At 41.4% G+C, this 19377-nt stretch overlaps 1 protein-coding gene across 2 annotated transcripts; it reads right to left on the bottom strand.

The window, feature by feature from the left end:
- Positions 1-2269: 2269 nt before the first annotated feature.
- LOC131258263 (oligopeptide transporter 3-like) lies at positions 2270-16641 on the bottom strand. 2 transcript variants are annotated; one of them, XM_058259464.1, is made up of 6 exons: positions 16080-16641; positions 14105-14202; positions 12070-12639; positions 10449-10704; positions 4181-4363; positions 2270-2990 (listed from the first exon to the last, which is right to left on the bottom strand). In XM_058259464.1, exons 1-6 carry the CDS (start codon positions 16575-16577, stop codon positions 2376-2378), a joined length of 2220 nt encoding a protein of 739 aa, XP_058115447.1. In that variant the 5' UTR covers positions 16578-16641; the 3' UTR covers positions 2270-2375. The 2 variants fall into 2 exon arrangements, with proteins under 2 accessions (XP_058115447.1, XP_058115448.1); XM_058259465.1 differs by lacking the exon at positions 4181-4363 and having other exon boundaries at positions 2271-2990.
- Positions 16642-19377: the final 2736 nt, after the last annotated feature.

Raw genomic sequence — 19377 nt, 5'->3', positions numbered from 1 at the left:
CATGTGCATCTTCTCACGTGAGCATCTGTGAGCACCTTTGAGCACCTTTGCAGAGTCTTATGGGCACATAATCTGAACAGTATACATGATGCGCACCCCTTGAATCCTCACACGCCCAACTTTAAGCCCGATACATAACTCTGGTGGGCCATGGCAAAAGAAAACAATTTCCTTAATTGATTTGCATTTCTCTTTGCCATGGCCCACTAGAATTTTGGAGCAGGCTGGAAATTGGGTTTGTGAGGTTTCGAAGGGTGCCGAATCACGTGGACCATTCAGATTCTATGCCCATGACATGTGTGTAAAGGTGCTCATGTAGGAAGCTGCCTATTTGAGCATTCCTCTCTCTATACACACATGAGTCAAGTTTTGTACCGAGTGAATAAGTACCAAGTTCGATTTTGGTTCGAGTCAAATCATCTGGGGACTCGAACTCAACTTAGCTTGAGTGCGTACAAGATGAAGTCTACTTCGGATGGACTCACCCACTCAGTTTAGATCGAGTTTGGTCTAAACGAGTCATACAAGTTGGGTTTACCGAGTCGAGTCGTCCAGTGACCCGCTATAGTACTGGCAGTTGGCTGGTAGAGCATATTGCATGTGTTCAGGGCATAGAGATACTTGTGCTCGTAATTGTATGGGCCCACTGAGATGTCTGTAACAAATCCACTCAGTCCATCTGTTTTTAAAGAACACAATAGGATATGAATCTATTGAAATAAGGCATATCCAAAACTCATGTGGGCCATGCCACATGAAACGGTGGGATTAGAACGCCTGGGGGTGATGGAAGTTTTGGCTCAGGATGATATTCGTTCCTACAGTTTATCTGAGTGTTAATAACCATATGAACGGTTTGGATGGAATATAAATATCATGGTCAGGTCCAGGATAAGGATATTGATGCTCTGGGATGGAGAGAGAAATCAGACGGTGGAGCCCGAAGAACCCAAAAGTGGTAGATCCATCTCTCCATAGTACACGTGGCAGGAAGATGTATCTATCGGGACCATCCATCTAGTGGGCTCTACCATGGATGGCTCTTGTTTTCAAAAAATCACCTAATCAGACATCCATCAATTAAATTTCTCAGATTTTGCTTGATGAATGTTTGACCATTAACTACTTTCATCTCACACCATAGATTTGAAGGCCACTTTCAAATGGATAGGATAATCGGGTATTTGTGTATTTTAAAACACTAACCATCCAAAGCATGGACAGCTAGATGAGTGGACCCGACTGATTCATTACCCTCTCACTTGATGGAATCATCATAGCAACGGTCCGCATTCAATGGATCAAAGGAGAGATTGGATGATAGATTTCTAATGTGGGAAAACCTTTTTTTGGGCCATGGTCCCAAAGAAGCAACATTTAGTTGGGAGTGGAAGAACATCTGGTGCGTGTGTAAAAGGAGAAAGTCGGTCCCTTTCAATGCAGTTTCAGAAGGCGACGTCAAACGTCTTGATACGTTCCTGCGAGTATCATTTGCGTAGCTCTGAAGGAGATGTATACACTTCGATCTGTAAATCTGGACCGTTCATCTATTGGACACGGCCCGGATGGCTAGGATCATCCAATTGATGGACTTGTGTTTCTTCCCATATCGAAAATATCTTAGGGTTGTCAACGCGACGGGCCCAATCAACCTCCCGAGCCTGCTAATCGGCGCCCAATAAGTGCGGCCTCGCCAACATGATGTTTGTGAGGAATCCGGGTCCACCCAACACCATGTGGTCCTGACCGTGGGACCCAAACAACGTGCGGTCCAAACACCATGCGGTTCTGACCGTGGGGCCAATTTGATATATATTGTATATCCATGCCGTTCACCCATTTGCCAGCTCCTTAGTTCACCACATGCAATCCTATTGAAAGACAACTTATTTATGAGGTGTTTTCATGAAAATCTAATTAAGAAAGATAACCAAATGTAAATATCATATCAATTAAGTATTATTTTATAAAATTGTCTATTTTATATATAAATTTGTTATATCTTACCAATTTCCACTTATAATCCTTAGTTATGCAATCCCATTTCATTGGTCACGTACCCAAATAGTAGGAGTGAAATGGAAAAAAGGATGAGTTAAGTTGTAAGCGAAGTTTTTGTGATGATCTAATCTTCTTGGGAGATAGAGAAGTGAGATAAAAATGGGCCCCGGTATTTTTTATTTATTTATTTTTAAAAAGATCAAATATTCCAATAAATTCACTATTTTATTTATTGATTTTGTTCCTTCTTCGATGGGGTAAAATAGGAAGAAAAAAAAATCTCCATGGAGCGTGAGATTATGCATGTGATAATGGTAGGCTCCTCACCATGTATCATCTGCATGGCCACACCCGTGTGATATCTAAATGGATGGCTAGAAAACTGGGCAACCTTTTACGGAAATGCCAGGTTCAGTCGGGCATTTAGCCAATGGGCAATGGTCCACATCCGTGCCCCACCACTTCAGGCTCACATTCTGATTCTGTAGCGCGAAATACAGAAGAACACCCATGAATGCCGTCCCGGCATCTAATGCCGCCGATAGAACGTAGTTATACTTCTGCCACCACCCTTTCCGGTACCGGAAAACAAAGTAGTTGAAGATGGTCCCTGTGACGAGCCAGCTGGAGATGTTGGTGGGAGTTGCAGGCGGCATTCCTGCAAAACCGTAGGAAATAACTGGTATGTTGATCAACGGAATCCATTCCTTCTCCGGGTAGATCTTGCTAAGTATCCATATGGGCACGGGCAAGACCGCTCCAATTAGGAATAGCCAGACCAAGTTCCTGTACATTCCGCCGGGCCCAAACAGCCGCCTCGGTCCAATGAGGCCCCATATGACAGATGCGTCGAATGTGACCCTGAATTTTGGGCACGTCCATGGGCTTTCTGGATGGAGAGCTTCAACGTCGCAGATGTTCTCGATGCTCCCAAGCATCCACCATGCGACTGCAAGGTTGACGGTGGCTGAAATTACCGTCCCGGCTAGCTGCGAAAGTTGTAGATGGAATTACATAACTGAAATTAACCTACCAAACGCTACTTAATGTGTGATTTATCCAGCATAGTTTAAAAGCACAAAAAATATATATATAAACAAATCGTATGATCCTGAGCATCCGATCGACAACATGGAAAATGGACAGTCGAGATTGAGCGAAGAAACCAGTTCAGTCCAATCATCATCTTGAACCATCTATTTGATAGATCACACTTTGAATTGCTTATGATTCCACTAGTAGCCATTTGGTTTGATTATTCTAACCAAGTAACCATGCGATTTGTGACTCGCATGCAACTAGGTACAAGCCATGGTGCAAAAACCACGCCAACCATGTGATCCTAAGCATCCGACCAACAGCATGAAAAATGGACTGTCGAGATTGACCAGAGAAACAAAATAGGTCCAATCATCATTTTGAACCATCTATCTGATAGATCCCACTTTGAATTGCATACGATTCCACCAGTAGCACTTTGATTTGATGATTCCAACAATGCGATCTGTGGCCCATAAAAAAACAGAATTGGAACAAATTGGCCTCATTCATAGGGTTAGGATCAACAGATTGGCATGATTCTTACACCATGGCTTGCTCCAAAAGGTACTATTGAATGAACGGCCCTCATTGATAATGGGGTGCGCCATCTGTCATTCAAACGCTTTGGACACGTTGCTAACATCCCCGTGAAGGTTTTCTAGAGTTTCACCTGAATTTTTTGAAGTTTTTCTGGAGTTTTGACTAAGTAGTGCCAGATAAAGTTTCTCTCCATGGTGGAATCTGGTCAGTGTGAGTCAACTCAGGCGAGTTGAGTCGAGTTTTTTTCAAGTTCTTAAACCATGGTATCCATGCCTTCATCTAGTGGGTCCACCATGCCTTACCCCAAGACCCAGATGATCAGGTTACCAGTTATGTGCATCTTGTTGACCACCGGTCGTTTTCTATAACTGCACATTGTTTTCCGTAAAGGTGTGGCCCACCCCATGAATTGACCAGCTGTTTTTTAAGCCATGGAACATATACAGTGGGATCCACCAGATGAGTGGCCCAGAACTCACACACACTCTTGCAATGGTAGGAATCAGGGTGGCTACCCTTGTGGGTATCCATTACATTCTTCTTCTGAAATTGAAAAGAAAGAGACTTCGTATATTAGTTGAAAAGGTTTTCAGCATACCTGAGCTGTAAACATGCACCGGGGTGGGATTTTCATGTAATGGCCTAGTTTCAGATCGGATAAGAAAGAAAGTGCATGGATGGTGCTGATCCGTCCATAGATCTTGAAAAGCAGATTCGCGATCGGCTTCCCGGGCATGATGTATCCAATTATGAATTGCGCTATGATATCGTAACCAGGTTGCTGTTTATTCAAAATTGAAGGGAAAAAAAAAAACATAGAAATGTTAATATCCAATCTGCAATTTCAATCTCTGTATCATGCTGACATGGCACATGTGAGTAAGATCCAAATGTCCATCAGGTGGGTCACATCGATGTATTTCCATGATCCTAGAATCAGTCCGATCCACTAATCAAGTGGGCGAATTTGAATAAACAAGCAGGCAGCTTGTATCCGTGAACTGTAGACCACCTGGCCAAAGGACTCAGCTGATCTTTTCGTGTAGGGATCCTCATGGTGGAGCCCACCCGGTGGACAGATCGGGATAGGATCCACAATTGGGGAAACAAGAAAACCGGTGCCTAAGATGCTGCATCATAGAATAAAGCATTGCACCAGCATTCAAAACATGCGGACATAAGTTGGAACTCAGCCAAGTCACCTCAGTTTAATAATGCAGAATTACTGAGTCCATTATCCAGTTTTATATGAATCGATCCAAGTAGAAAATTGACTCAGCTGGTATTTAATAAAATCACCAAGTAATTAATCCCTCTACATTAGTGCTAGAAAAACAAAAGATCAATTTCCAAAAAAAATAAAATAAAAATACTAGTGTGCCTCAGGAACAACTTGATGTGCATGAATTTCAGGCCGATCCTAAGCTTGGGTGGGCCATACCACAGGGAATGGTTGAGATCTCAACATGGTGTAAATATGCCATCCAATCCACTCAACCAATGTGCTCCTCTAGGATAACAGGATGCCCCAAAAATCAGGCTATTCCAAAACTCATGTGGGCCATGCCTAGTGAATTTAGGGGTTTATGCATGATAGTAAACATTTTCCTATGGTGTGGCCCACCTGAGTTTTGGGTCCACCTGAGTTTTGGGTCAGCCTTATTTTTGGGCTCTCGGGCTGACGAATGAGGATCTCATGCACATTTCCTCCACAGGGCTCTCTGCTACTGCCAATCATATTGCATGCAATCATATGCACCCATGCAAGTCATGCTAGAGCGGTTCTTCTCAAATCAGGTCAAGAGTCCTTTTAATTATTTATTTTTTTCAACACACGCACCGCAATGGGTACTTGAACCCATGACCTTATTGTTAATGTTTTGTGACTACAATTATGCAGCCATGAATGAAAGCTTATGAAGTCTTTAATCAGACCACGAATCTGCGGCCCAGAATGGATGCTTATGAAATTTAATCTAAGATCTACATTTCCAATTTATCAGAGGGTAGGGTTGTAGATGGGGGGCCTGACGAGCATTGTCCATGCTCAGCCATAAGCTAGATATATATGCTTGGGTCTAGGCCAGCCTGCTTCCCAGCTACTAGGCCCGGGCCCGGTCATGGTTAAACAACAAGGCAACTTGGACCAACACATCCGGTCTCGAGTTGAGTCAGGACTAGAGCTGTACAAGAACCGAGTTAGCTTGGTTAACTGGCTCAACTCGACTCAGAAAAGCTCGACTCGACTCAGCTCGAAATTGGATTCAAGCAGAGTCAAGCTGATTTTTTTAGCTCGAAAAAATTTCGAGCCGAGCCCGAGCTAGACCGAGCTCAACTCAACTCGGTTGGAATAGATTCAACTCGGATCGAGTTCACTTAGTATAAATATTTTGTATATATTTAAATAAATTATATTACATATATACATATATATATACACACACACACACACACACACACACATATATATATATATATATATATATACACACACACACACACACACACACACACACACACACATATATATATATATATATATATATATATATATATATATATATATATATATATATATAAAACTATAAAACCTAAACTCGAACTCAGCTCATAGGTTTGAACTTGAACTCGAACTCGACTTGAAAGCGAGCTCAAGCTTGACTCGAACTCGGCTCAAGCTGGCGCAAGCTGCCCGGTCAGGCTCGAAGACTGAGCCGAGCCGAGTTTGAGCCGTGGTAGCCTGCTAGCCGAGCTGAACTGGGCCAAAGCTCGACTCGGTTCGACTTGTGTATAGCTCTAGTCAGGACTCTCCCTCTTTGGGGTGTATTGGCCCGACTTGCCCGAGTCGGGTGTCAAACCAGATCAGGTCAGACTAAGTCCAAGTTGACTCAGAAGAGACGCTTAGGACTTGTCAAGTTTAAAACCACAGTACCAACCCTAATAGTGTAAAACAGGCTCGGCTGGGATGTCATGTTGGGCCATTACAAGCCCGGTCAGATAAGTTGTTGGGCCTCAAAATTATAGCTGGGCCCAGCCCCATAGGCCTTTTGCCTCAGCCCAATCCAGCCAAAAGTGGACTCTGACCAGACCTGTACGACCCCCTTTCATCCCTCTCTGTAAGCAACCTTTTCAGTACCAGAAACACAAGCATTGATGCTGTGCATTGAACTAAAAACAGAGTAACTTGATATAATCTGACAGGGTATTGACAACTCATATGCATGCATACAGCAACTGTAAGCTCAACCTGCATGCACCCCAATCAAAAGATTCAAAACTGCCCAAATCATTGGCCTCACTGTCGATGAATCATAACCCAAAATCAAACTGAAAAACTGATCCTATATGTCTGGTGGATGAATCATAAGCCGAAAATCAAACTGAAAAAGGGTCCTGTCCGATTGTTAGCCGGAAAAAATGAAAAATGGCATATGGCCTGAATTCAACAAAAATAAAAGAAACGTCTGTTAATCATAAGTCATGATGATCAACCAACTGAATCGACTTTTGGATCATGCCAAATCTCCATCAGGGCTCCCGATGCCGATGATTTGGGTTGAGGTGCATGCATGCAACCTGTGTACTGCTGTATAAATGTGTGTATCATCTAACTCTGTCAGAGCATCAAATAACTCAGCTGAAAGAACCAGCAAGAAAGCACAGTTCCCTACATCTATAGGAAGGCATTAAACAAAGTAGCAGAGCTCCCTAAGAGGGCAATGAAATCATGGCCTTGAATTCATATTTGGGGAATTGCAAAAACCTACTAAGCATTGATGGGCGGTCTAGATTCTAGAAACTGCATGTGGAATGCTAGAAAATGGGTCAGAAACAGTAGGACAAATATTGCCGAGATTTTCAAAATCCAGCAATATTATCGCAATATTTTATTTTTTTTAATGAAACGATCTTATCTTGGCAACATCACTAGATTTTCAAGATATCTGCATTTTTCAAAATTTTATCATCCCGACATTTACGTGAAAATTATTCAAAATTTTAACTACTTCACTAATAAATCTATATTTAAAACTTTAAAACTATTTATTAATTTATAGTAATGATTTTTGTCTTTATTTTTGTTGAGATTTTTTCTGATAATATCCCAAGAAAACATCAAATTTTGAAAATCTCCTGAGAAATTCCCCGTGTCAAGAAATTCTCGAGAATGACATTTGCCCATATGCTTAGAAGGCTCAGTATCCATGGTGCTCCATCCTCGAATCGATCTCCTATATAGATCTTCAATGAGAATGTGATTGCTATACCCAGACATGCGGATGTGGCATATTCACCAGATTCAGGCTGTTTTATCTTGCAGACTTCCATCTGTGTTGTAGTGGCCAAAAATCAGGCTAGTCAGGCAATCAGATGGGCCAGATGTGAATGTCAGACATGGGCCATTATATTTTTCTCTAACGCAGCATGTGGTAGCCCACATGATAACTGGAGCAGATTTTTTTTTCTACACAAGGGAAGAGGGGCACCTGATGAATGGCGAAGAACTCAATCCCATGGAATTGAACTTCAGGCATTTTAAATTTCATAAATGCTCTACAAATCAGATTCCCTTCTTAAATTAAAATCATTCATGGAAATGGGTTCCACTTTCTAGAGATTCTTGAGCAAAAGTGCTCCAGAATATCTTTGCGGATTTCAAGTTTGAAACGTAGCGATAACAGATTTGGGTGCAGGAGCAGGGATTTGTCTGTTTCTAAATTTAGCAAGTTTAAACAGTGAGGCAGCAGGAATTGGACGCGGATTTCCTGCGAAAGCCTTTCGCAGGAAGTTCCTGCGCAAGGATGCTGGGTGGGGTCCACCGACATGTTTTTGATAAATCCAATCCGTCCATCCGTTTTTCAAGATCATTTAAGGACTTGATATCAAAAATTAGGTGTATATGGAACTAAAGTGGGACACACGAGAGGAAACAGTGATCATTCAGTGAGCACCATTGAAGCATTCTTATGCCCAAAAAATTATTGTATCAGTCTATATTTTTGGTTTTTTCACTTCATCCCATTGACAATGACCTTATAAAGGGTTTAGATAACATATAAACATCAAAGTGGAGACTAGGAAGATTTCAACGGTAGAAATTTCTTTCCCTAATTTTTCCTCTCGTGTGACCCACTTGAGTTTTTTATCAACCTCATTTTTTGTCACACACCCTAAAATGAAATCTCAAAACGGACAGACAGAATGGATTTCTCACATACATTGTAGTGGGCCCCACCCAGATCTTTGCGCAGGAACTTCCTGCGAAAGGCTTTCGCAGGAAATCCGCGTCCGCAGGAATTGAAAGGCTCGAACACATGGGTCCATAGGATTTGACAGTATCTAACACAAACTTAGGGACCTACACGCAGCCAAAGGTGGACACCCACATCCAGCAATCCGCCTAACTACCATGGGAGCAGAAAGGAACATCACCCCTCTAATCCTATGGTTAGAATGGCCACCAGACACGATCAACTGTTTAGATCATCTATAGACAACATAATGGACCATAGATATTCTCTCATTACTCCTCTCAATTCTCTGGGGAATTTCTCAGATGGATTCATTTACTGAGGGACTGTCTTATCACAATCTTCTCTCATTTAAATTTGAATTCAAGGGGACTGGCAAAAGGGATATCCAACTGGAAATGTTTCCAGAGATAACTATGTGGGGGGACTCACCCACTAGTAGTTGCCCATGAGTGGGCCTCACATGCCCATATCTAACAAGAAGGCGGATGAGATTCAAAGCAAGAGGCGGGAGTGGCACCTGGTTAGAAGGACCATGCAACTAAGGTCGGGATCTTCTCAAATTTTGATAAGCAGATCTGACAGGGAGTTTCCAAAACCAAATAACATTTCATGATGGTTTTGTATACTATGTATGTCATCTACATTGTTGCATTCGCTTCAAAACCAGGTTGCTTTACTCAAGAGAGTGTAGAAGCTCTACAAGCTCAGGTATACATGCAAATGTAAATGGATTTTGAGCTATTTAATAAGGAATGCACCTTCCTTATTTTTCAAATGGTGGCATTTCAACATGTTGCCATGTCCACATTCTGACAATCCTGGACACGCCGCATAATATGTCTAACTATTATTATACTTTATTTTGGGATACTCTGGTATGTATAAATAATTGATTTTTAGGATTTCCACTACTACTATTATAATTGTTACCAAGGGTTGTGACACACGTGGAACGGGGAGAGAGAGAGAGAGAGAGAGAGAGAGAGAGAGAGAGAGAGAGAGAGAGATGTGGGGGTTATGCATGCCATAGATAGAAGGGAACGGTGGGCGACCCATCCTACAGTTTTCCTTGCTGTGACCCATGCAAGTCCCTGATCTGCCTAATTTTTTAACTAGTGTCCTAATGCGAGCAACAAATGTACAGAGTGGACGTGTACAAAGTCATTAGGGTAGGCCGTACAGAGCCTTTTTCGCACTTTAGACGCTTCATGCATGTGTTGGCGACACACGGACAAGTCCATGTGAGTTATATGCATTAAAAGAAGTGAAAGGAAGGAGGTGGAATCTATGTTGTCCCATGTGCAAATTTACCCTCTCTTGACCAATGTTGTGAAGACTAGTTGTGAAAGCAAAAACATCATATGCTATTCACGTTATATATAGTAGAGATTGCTCATTTTGGGATTCTTTTACATATGAATAATTAAAATATAATATCAAAAATAATATTTATTAATTTAAATATCATAAGAGTTGCCAACAAATCTGACTATTAAAAGCTAAGGTTCCAACACAGGCACATTACTTTCTACCATGGCAAATCACATCAGTTCTATTGGATCTGAATCTAAAACCATGCATAGATGCAGTAGCTATCATAGACTGGTATACCTGATTTGTAGTTGCTTGAATGACTCCAATGGGAAGAGTAATAATCCATGCCAGGCCGAATGCGAAAAGCATCCCCCACCATGGTAGCTGCACATCTTTTTTCCACACGAATGACATTAGCAGAGATAGCGCAACACTGCCTACTAACAGAATGAGGAACCACCATTGAGGAACCTCTTTGTAATTCTTCATCAATCTCGCATGGATATCCATTTTTGCTGAGTTCATTGCTGATTTGCTTTGTCTCCAAATATCGCTGCGGAAAGCAAGACCAGGAATCAAATAAGCGAACATAACCTCATCAAAAGATACCCATTTGAATTAGTTGAATAATAATTGTCTTGCACTTCTGAAGTAGATGAAACTGATTTAATTCAGCATAACCACTCAATTCTCCATAGTACATAAAGGAGGAGGAATTATATGATTCTCAGCTGGGGAATAATGCATAGTGGTTCAGAGTCTCAGACTGATAATCTGATAGGCCCTAAAGTTGATGAACCATGCCAAAATAATCTCAACCATTTGAAGATCCTAGCGACCGATGCTTTGGTCCATGGTTTTAAGACGTGAATGAGTCAAATACAACTCATTCAAGACGGCTCAGATCTGGTAGTATTACTACAAGATCCAGCTTGATACCCCAACTCACCCTTGATCAGGCAATTCCCAACTGGACTAGGGGCCGAACCAGTCAATCGGAGTCACGGAGTCTTTTAACCTTGCTTTGGTCTTTATGCAGTTGAATGGGGACAACTACTATATTGCTTAACTGTTTATAATTGCATGCTTGCAATAGAAAGGCTAGCTAGGACTATTCTGTCAAGGAGATTTTTAGGACATGTCCATCCACAGGGGTGACCATCAGATGAACAGTCAGTGTAACTGAACATTGGGACCCACTAGCACAAGCCTACAACCGGTTAAGATACTATGCATATTCTCAGATTGAGAATCATATATTTCCCCGAAAAGAAGATACAAATACCCATACCAATAATTAAATTGTCCAGAGGCAATTCATCTCCCAACAAGTTGAATACTAGAAAATGAGGCCCATTAATCTGTCTTGTAGTTTTAAGTCCACTAATAAAGGCAGAGGAATAAAATAATCATGAGCTTTGCAAGCATACATCCAGACGTATTTCAATAAGATATGTCAGAAGAACTCAGGGTCCTTTTCCATGTTCCGAACTGTTTGTAAGATAGGCTCACAACCAAAAAAGAAAAGAAGAAAAAAAGAAATCTGAGATCCAAATATTTTCAACCCTCTGATTATTCGAAGGTCAAGAAGATGTCCATCTTCAAAGGAAAAGATTCAGATGATTGAAATAGTCCAATCTAAGAGTCTTTATTTTTTGCCTATCCCCCATCCAAGGTGAGGCCCATTATGATTACCCCAGATCGAATGGCTAAAGTCACTACATATCCTATAGCAATATGTTGAGATGTACTCTACCAAACCTCAATAAGAGCAGAGAGATTAATGAATTTCAATGTATTTCACATCTATGTATAATTGTGCAAGTTGAAGCAACTGATCATTTACATTCAATGGTATATTCATCATTAATCTAGTTTGAAATGTCCCTAGTGTTCAACAATAGTTCAAGGGCCTTACCTGCCATGGAAGAGAGCAACATGGGTGATGGTTGCAGCAATCCTTGCGAATCCCGATCCTATCGAGAGTGCAAAAAGGGGACTGAGGTAGAGCTTCCCATAACTATTATATGCGGCAATATTGAGGTCATACTGAGGGGTCAAGATCTTGGTAGTATCATAAGTACCCCCACTTGAAGTGAAGAGGTTACTCGAAAATATTGGAAATTTCCGTGAATCAAAAGTATTGTATTTCCAGTAACATAAAGGGATGATTATGTAGATAAACATGATGAATCCGACTGCAATGTTGACAATGGAGAACCAAGGTGTCACCAACGGGCTGCCGTGGTAGGCAGATATCCCAGCCCAGTCGAGAGTGAATGCACCCACTCCAAGCCCATGGTACCCAGATCCAATCTGCTGGGCTGTGACGCTGCGGGGCCATGCCCAACAAACCCAAGAAAAGAATGTCAGGATAGGGAACATATAGCCGGGTAAAGCATAGTAAGCGAAGCTTGCCACCAGGAAGATAAGGAAGAACTGCATCCGGGTGAGACTTTTCGATCGAGAATCCTTCTCATGGAGCGCTCTGCAACACAGCATCTATGATGAGTGAAATGAAAAGTATATTAAGAGGAATGGTAGTTGCATGCTTCAATCTGTAAAAGCCAATGACGAGCGCCCCACACATACCAACATAGCAAATTTGTGGGAGATCTAGAAGGTTCATCAGGAGGGGTCCACTGTTAATTTTCCCTTAGCCCTCAAATCACACAAGTGCATCCTTAAGTTGATCACATGTACCAAACAAGTGATGCTTAGAAAAAAGAATAACAATGATCCACATTCAAGCCACATATGTAGCCTACCCAGTTAGTGGACTGGCTGGATTTTGGGCTGGAGCACTTCGATCCGGGCCTGCCTGATGAACTGAACAGATCTTGTGCACAAGGGATTGGCACATGTGAGATTCTTTGGCATTGTCGGTTCCTTTTGCATTCCCGAGCTTTTTTTCTTTTTCTTATTCTTTTTTTTTCTATGAGTGACAAAACAATCGGTCAAGAATATTTTCACTTTATTCATATTCTTTGAAAATATGAAGCAGTATCCAAATCATGGTTACAGAACGAGTCACCAGACCCATCTGGGGATGAAACTGAATGAGTCAAGGTGAGTCGCAACAGTTCTGGTCACCAAGTGAGTCAAACTCGGCAACCGCTATTTAAATTCTTGGCCAAAATTCTCCATTAAAACCAAAAACAAACTAGAGAGAGTTTCCCATCTCCATTTTTTTCTGCCTTTGTTTATGCCTTTTGTCCCGAAGACAGACATCCACATGTAGAGTTTATCTGAGTATGATTGGTTTTTTTCCCTCATAATTAGTAAACGGTATGGCACCCGCAACCAAGGAATCAAGAACCCAACATTTCCTTTTCACTTTCCTGATTCCCTTCTTTTCACTTTTAACACAAAAGCTTCAAATCAAGAAAGCTTTTCGACTCAAAATTCAAACGCCATCATTAATAAACCCACATAACCAAATACCACCCCCAGATTGATTTTATTCCCTCTTCTTTTCCACCCATGAAAGTTGTCAGGTAAAGAACCTTTTCAGCACTACCATTACAGCCAGAATAAATAAATAAAATTTCGACCGCAGAATTTAAATCAGGCGAATCTAGGCTAACCCATTTCCTTACCCACAGTGCTCCACTCAAAATTGGACAGGTGGAGCAATGGTCCACCGGACCCATTCATCAAGCAGATCCCATCAATGGACCACTTTCTGCAAATTGTGCTGAGCATGGATGGACCAGTTTCAGGCAAATGACATAGAGTGGATGGTCCTATCAACTTTTTCCCAACCTAGGCTAACATTTGTTCATATTTTTTCTACCATCCATCTGTAAGTGACAAGTCCTACGATTATGATCACCCGAGCAGTGTGATGTTACCACTGTACCCAATCCACACTGGGACCCACCTGATGGTCTGGATGATGGACCATATTGCTGTGCGTCTGATTTCTAGAAAAGAAGCGGAAAAATACAGACCTGAACAGAGAGACCTGAGCAAGGTTGGACGGCCACCACATCTCAGCAGGCTCAACCAAATATTTCCTGAGCATCCCAGCCCATCCATACCCCAAAATCTGCAACAGAACCATTCAAATCTTCAAGAGGAAAGCCAGATATTTAATAATAATAATTTGGGCCTGTTTGGATGCCTATAATTTTTTTAAGTTGTAAGAAAGTTACATGTAACAGGTAATCCTGTTTGGATGTAAGTAACTTACTTACTGGTAACTTTGTTTTTGTGTTTGGATAACTTGTAACTTTGTTATAGGTAATAAGTTGGATATTCACACTATATAGAGTTGAAATAGGGAATCGTTGACAAATCAGATTGACACATAAAAAAGATGGAATAAAATTATTCCATTTTATTAAGCTCATGTAAATGAATAGTTTGGCCGATTCTTAGGCTAAACTAATCAACAGGTGGGCCATAAAAGTGGGCCCATGTTTTCAAAATGTTAGTAATGTGGGCAAAAAACTTGAGCTACATGTGTGTTTGACATCCTAGCTGACCATCAGATGGGTCCACTGTGTCCAATGACTAGCCCATAAAATTAGAATGGTCCAGTTATTAGAAGGCCAACTTGTACACTGAACGTGGACCACTGAAACAATCCATCTGCCGAGCAAAATGGCCTATGTTTGGGCCAATACATCTACACAAGGGCGCCCGCTTGATGCACTGCCTAGTTCTCCCATACATGACAGGTTGGCATGTATGGCTGCATGTGTGGGATTACCAGAGCTCAGGGTAACGATTTCATTAACAAAGGAGACAAGCCAAATACAACGAGTATAGCCATAAATCAGCAGTGACTTGATTTGCAAATTTTTTAAATGATGCTATCACTATAAGCCATGAAGGCTATGTGACGTGTTATGTGGGCCCATTATGATGTATTTGTTTCATCCACACCATCTATCCATTATTCCATATCATTTTAAGTCATCAGCCCAAAAATAAGGTACATCAAAATTTCGGGTGGACTACATCACTGGAAACAATGTTGATTGAAAACCTACCATTAAAAACTTTTGGTGGGCCACCAATTTTTTCGATCAAACTGATATTTGTTTTGTTCCCTTCATCCAGGTCTTTATGACCTAATCAACAGCTTGGATGTGAAACAAACATTACAGGGCCCTAGTAGTTTTTTAATGGTGGACTTTCAATCATTATTGTTTTCAGTGCTGTGGTCCACCTGAGATTTAGATATCCCTCTTTTTGGAATCAAGCCCTAAAACAATCCAAAAGAATGGATGGACGGCATGGATAAAACAAATACAATATGGTGGGCCCCACAGATCATCAGCCATTATCCGCGCCACCTCACCACAACGCAGAAGCAAAAAAAAAAAAAGGTGTTTCCTACCTTGCGGAAGCTCGATGGGAGAGGGAGAAGTAGACTGAGAGAGGGAGAAGGAGACTTGAGAGAGGGACACTTCTTCAATGCATGTCCAATTCTTTCCAACGATTTTCATTTCAAAATTTTCAACCGTTAAGATACAGGTAACTTGAAAAACGACTCAAGCGGCAGTAAGATTTTCACCTCTCTATAAGTTACCTGTGACTTTCCTCCCCCAAACACTAACTGTAACAAAGTCACCTGTAACTTCGTTACATTTTAGAAAAGTTACGGCCATCCAAACAGGCCGTTAAAAAAAATAATAATAAATAAATATCAGACCTGTATAAAAACTACGAGAACGTATTGCAAGAAAACAAGAAGAAAAACACACTCTCAAATGCCTGCTTTTGCAGGAGATTTTTAGCAACTTTTACAGCAAACAAATAAAAACTAAAAATCCCACCAAAAAGACAAAAGGTTAAATTATGAAAACTCCAAAAAAACACATGATTAAAAAGTGGGCCCCACTCATGCCCTTCTACTTCAATCTTCAAACCCGTCTCAAAGAGAGAGAGAGAGAGAGAGAGAGAGAGAGAGAGAACCTGTGTAGTCAAGACAATCAAGAGGGCAAGGAAAAAACCCAATCTCTGGTTGTAATAGGCCTTCATGACTGTGATAGCGCCGATCGAGTAGGCGTCCCCACCACCGTAGGATACGCCGCAATTGGCGAAGATGGTGATGATCACGTGCTCTTTCATATTAAACGGTCCAGGATTGAGGGAGAATCCCCATCCCATCAGCTTGTATTGCCTGGTGGGGAGGGAAGACGCCATGAACTTCCCGATCGGAAGGACGGCGATCTGCATCAGGATCACCGAAATCGTCAGCGGCTGCGTCCGATACGTGAAGAAGGTGTTGAGGAACATGAGGACAGTGCAGGACGTGATTCCGAGGAACCATGCCCGGAATGTCATGACGGGGAGCGACGGGTCGTCAGTTTCCGGCACCACAAGGGCCACCTCCTCAATCGTAGGTCGATCGGTTCCGTTGTTAGACGCCATTGCAGGACCTCTGCAACTCTCTCCCTCTCTCTCTCTCATTTGAAATGTGGAAGAGGAGTGGAGTTCTTTTATAAGGACGCGGATTGCGTCCTACCCACGCCCGTCTCTAGCCACGAACGGGCAGTTATGCGGGCGGGCTACCGTGATGAATGTGTTTATCCACGCTGCTATCGTATCATTTTAAGGCATGTGCACAAAAACAACTTGCATTAAATGCATTAAATGTATGTTGCATTTAAATGCAGGAATAATTTGTGTAGCGTGGTCTACTTGTGAATGAAGGGATAGACGACGTGGATAAACAGATTCCACGTAGGCCTGCAAACAGAACTGCCCGTTCGTGGCTACAGACGGTCGGGGTTAGGACGCAATCTGCGTCCCTTTTATAAGGAGGGGAAATCCGGAAAATCTGATTGCGTACTGAATTACTCGGTACGGACGCGGATTTCCTTCGAAAGCCTTCCGCGGGCAGTTCCTGCACTGGAAACGTAGATGGGCCCAGCGTGATGTTTGTATTAAACCTATCTTGTTCATTCATTTGTTTGATATCATTTTAACACTCGATGCCAAAAATGAGAAAAATTTGAGATTCTAAGTGGCCGCACTAAAGAAAAATGTGGATAGGAAAATTCTTACCGTTGAAAGCTTCCTAGGTCGACAGTGAAGCTTAAATTCCATCCATACCGTTCGTAACAACATTCCCACGTTTTCGTATCCAGTGCAGGAAAACACAAATATTTCAACTGTGTATAATCAATGCTCACGTTTTCGTCCCACTTGAGTCTTGAATCCTTTTCATTTTTTTGTAATGAGTCTTAAAATTATCCTACAAAATGGATGGACGGGGTAGATTTCTCACAAACATTACGGTAGGCCCCACCTACCTTTCTAGGCAGGAACATCCTGCAAAAGGCTTTAGCAGTAAATCCGCGTCCACTCAGTATGCTCTTATCCTACTTACTAAACTCAGTTGGGCCGGCACACCGTAAATGCATTTGTCTTATCCACTCCATCCATCCGTGTTTTGAGATCATTTAGTGGTTGAACTCAAAATTGAGTTATATCTAAAGCTCAAGTGGACCATACCATATGAAACCGTAGGAATGATGATTTTAACTGTTGAAACCTTTGTATGGCCCACCGTGATGTTTATTTGTCATCCAACTTGTTCATAATATCACAAAGACATGGATGAAGTGAAAACACAAATACCAGATTGATCTAAAACTGTTTTAGATGGTGTGGTCCATTTGAGCCTTGCATATGCTTCATTTTTGGGCTAAAGACCTAAAATTATTTTCTAAAATGTTTGGACGGAGTGGATAAAATGAATGAATGAATGTGGGACCCACAGATTTTACTCAGTACTAATCGGTTTCCGAAATTGGAATACTCGAGCCTGACAGTGTACTCAGTTTTTTATTTCTGATGCTTGGAGCCCATGGTTAAGTAATCCAGACCGTTGGAATGGTGGGATTCGTTTTAGATAAACTATTTTTATATTTTATTGACGATTGGAAAATGTTGATGTCGTGACTTTTTCATTTTAAAATAGATGGTCGAAAATAGGTATGTATGGTGGGATTCATTTAGGAGAAGTGGGGCCTAGTAATCCTGGACTTTTGTATGGTGGGATCCATCCTGCGTCTGTATTTTATCATGGATGGTGGGATCCTAACATCTTGATTTGTTGGATAAAATGGATGGTTGAAAATAGAAATGAAGATATGGTCCAGATCTATCTGACGTAGTTGATTGGAGATTTTTTGGATATAGCCCATGGACGGTCATTTCAATGGTGCGGATTGATTAAAAATTGGACTCATTTGTCTGTATTGAAAACCTGAGTGTACATACCGCAGAGAGACTTGGTTGAAGATTTGGTGGCAGGAGATGTGGAATTACTGAAATACCCTTCTTTAAATTACCATTTTTATTTGAAAATATGCCTTTTTTCTAGAGAAAATTCTAGAAAAGGAATCATTTAGAAGATCAGGTTTGCTACTCTCGTATTTCACTCGTGGGGCACGTGTAAACGGAAGAAGCATGTATGAGATACGAGCTGATTGTTATGGGGGCCCCACCATGGATGTCAAGGTATACTAAAGACAGGCAGGTAGGATAATTGCAACGGATTGATTTGAGTGACTAAAAACTGGCAGTAAACAAGTCGTCCAGCCGCCTATCCTTTCTCTCAAATCCAACGGTTAAGATTATAGTACAGAATCTACGTAGAGGTTGTGTGCCCCATTCAATTAGAGGTGGAAATAGGCTGAGTTAGCTCAAGCTAGGCTGGCCCGGCCCCGCTTAACACTTAGGGGGCGTTTGACGCATGGTGTAAATATGATCAGGTGGGATGGAATTGCATTTGGTTGGGTGCAAATTCTATAATGTGTTTTGGGAGGATCGGAAAGGTTGAGATTAGGTGGGATTAAATTGCATTTGGTCTCATGGAAGGAACTATTTTTGTTCCTGGTCCCATGCTGGGTTTTTATGTATTTTGAAATTCATTACACATGTGGGGCCCATATTGATGCATGTGTTTATCCATTCTGCCCATTCATATATGCCATTTACATGTGCATTCTAATTATATATGTGTATAAGTGACCGACATCTGTTGTGAATTTGGTTTATTGATTATAATTCCATAGTCTATTAAACAGGATTTTGTTTAATTTAGTATTTGCCTGTAGCAAGAATTTTATCCCAAACATGGGATTGGATGGCAAAAAGACTGATATTTCCAAACATGTAATCATTGTGCAATAATGATATTATTCTCGTCTATTACAATTCAATACCATTTAATCTCATGGACCAAACACACCCTTAATGT

This window comes from Magnolia sinica, chromosome 10 (genome assembly GCF_029962835.1).
Source record: "Magnolia sinica isolate HGM2019 chromosome 10, MsV1, whole genome shotgun sequence".
Classification (NCBI taxonomy): Eukaryota; Viridiplantae; Streptophyta; class Magnoliopsida; order Magnoliales; family Magnoliaceae; genus Magnolia; species Magnolia sinica.
This window is presented reverse-complemented; position numbering and strand designations above follow the sequence as displayed.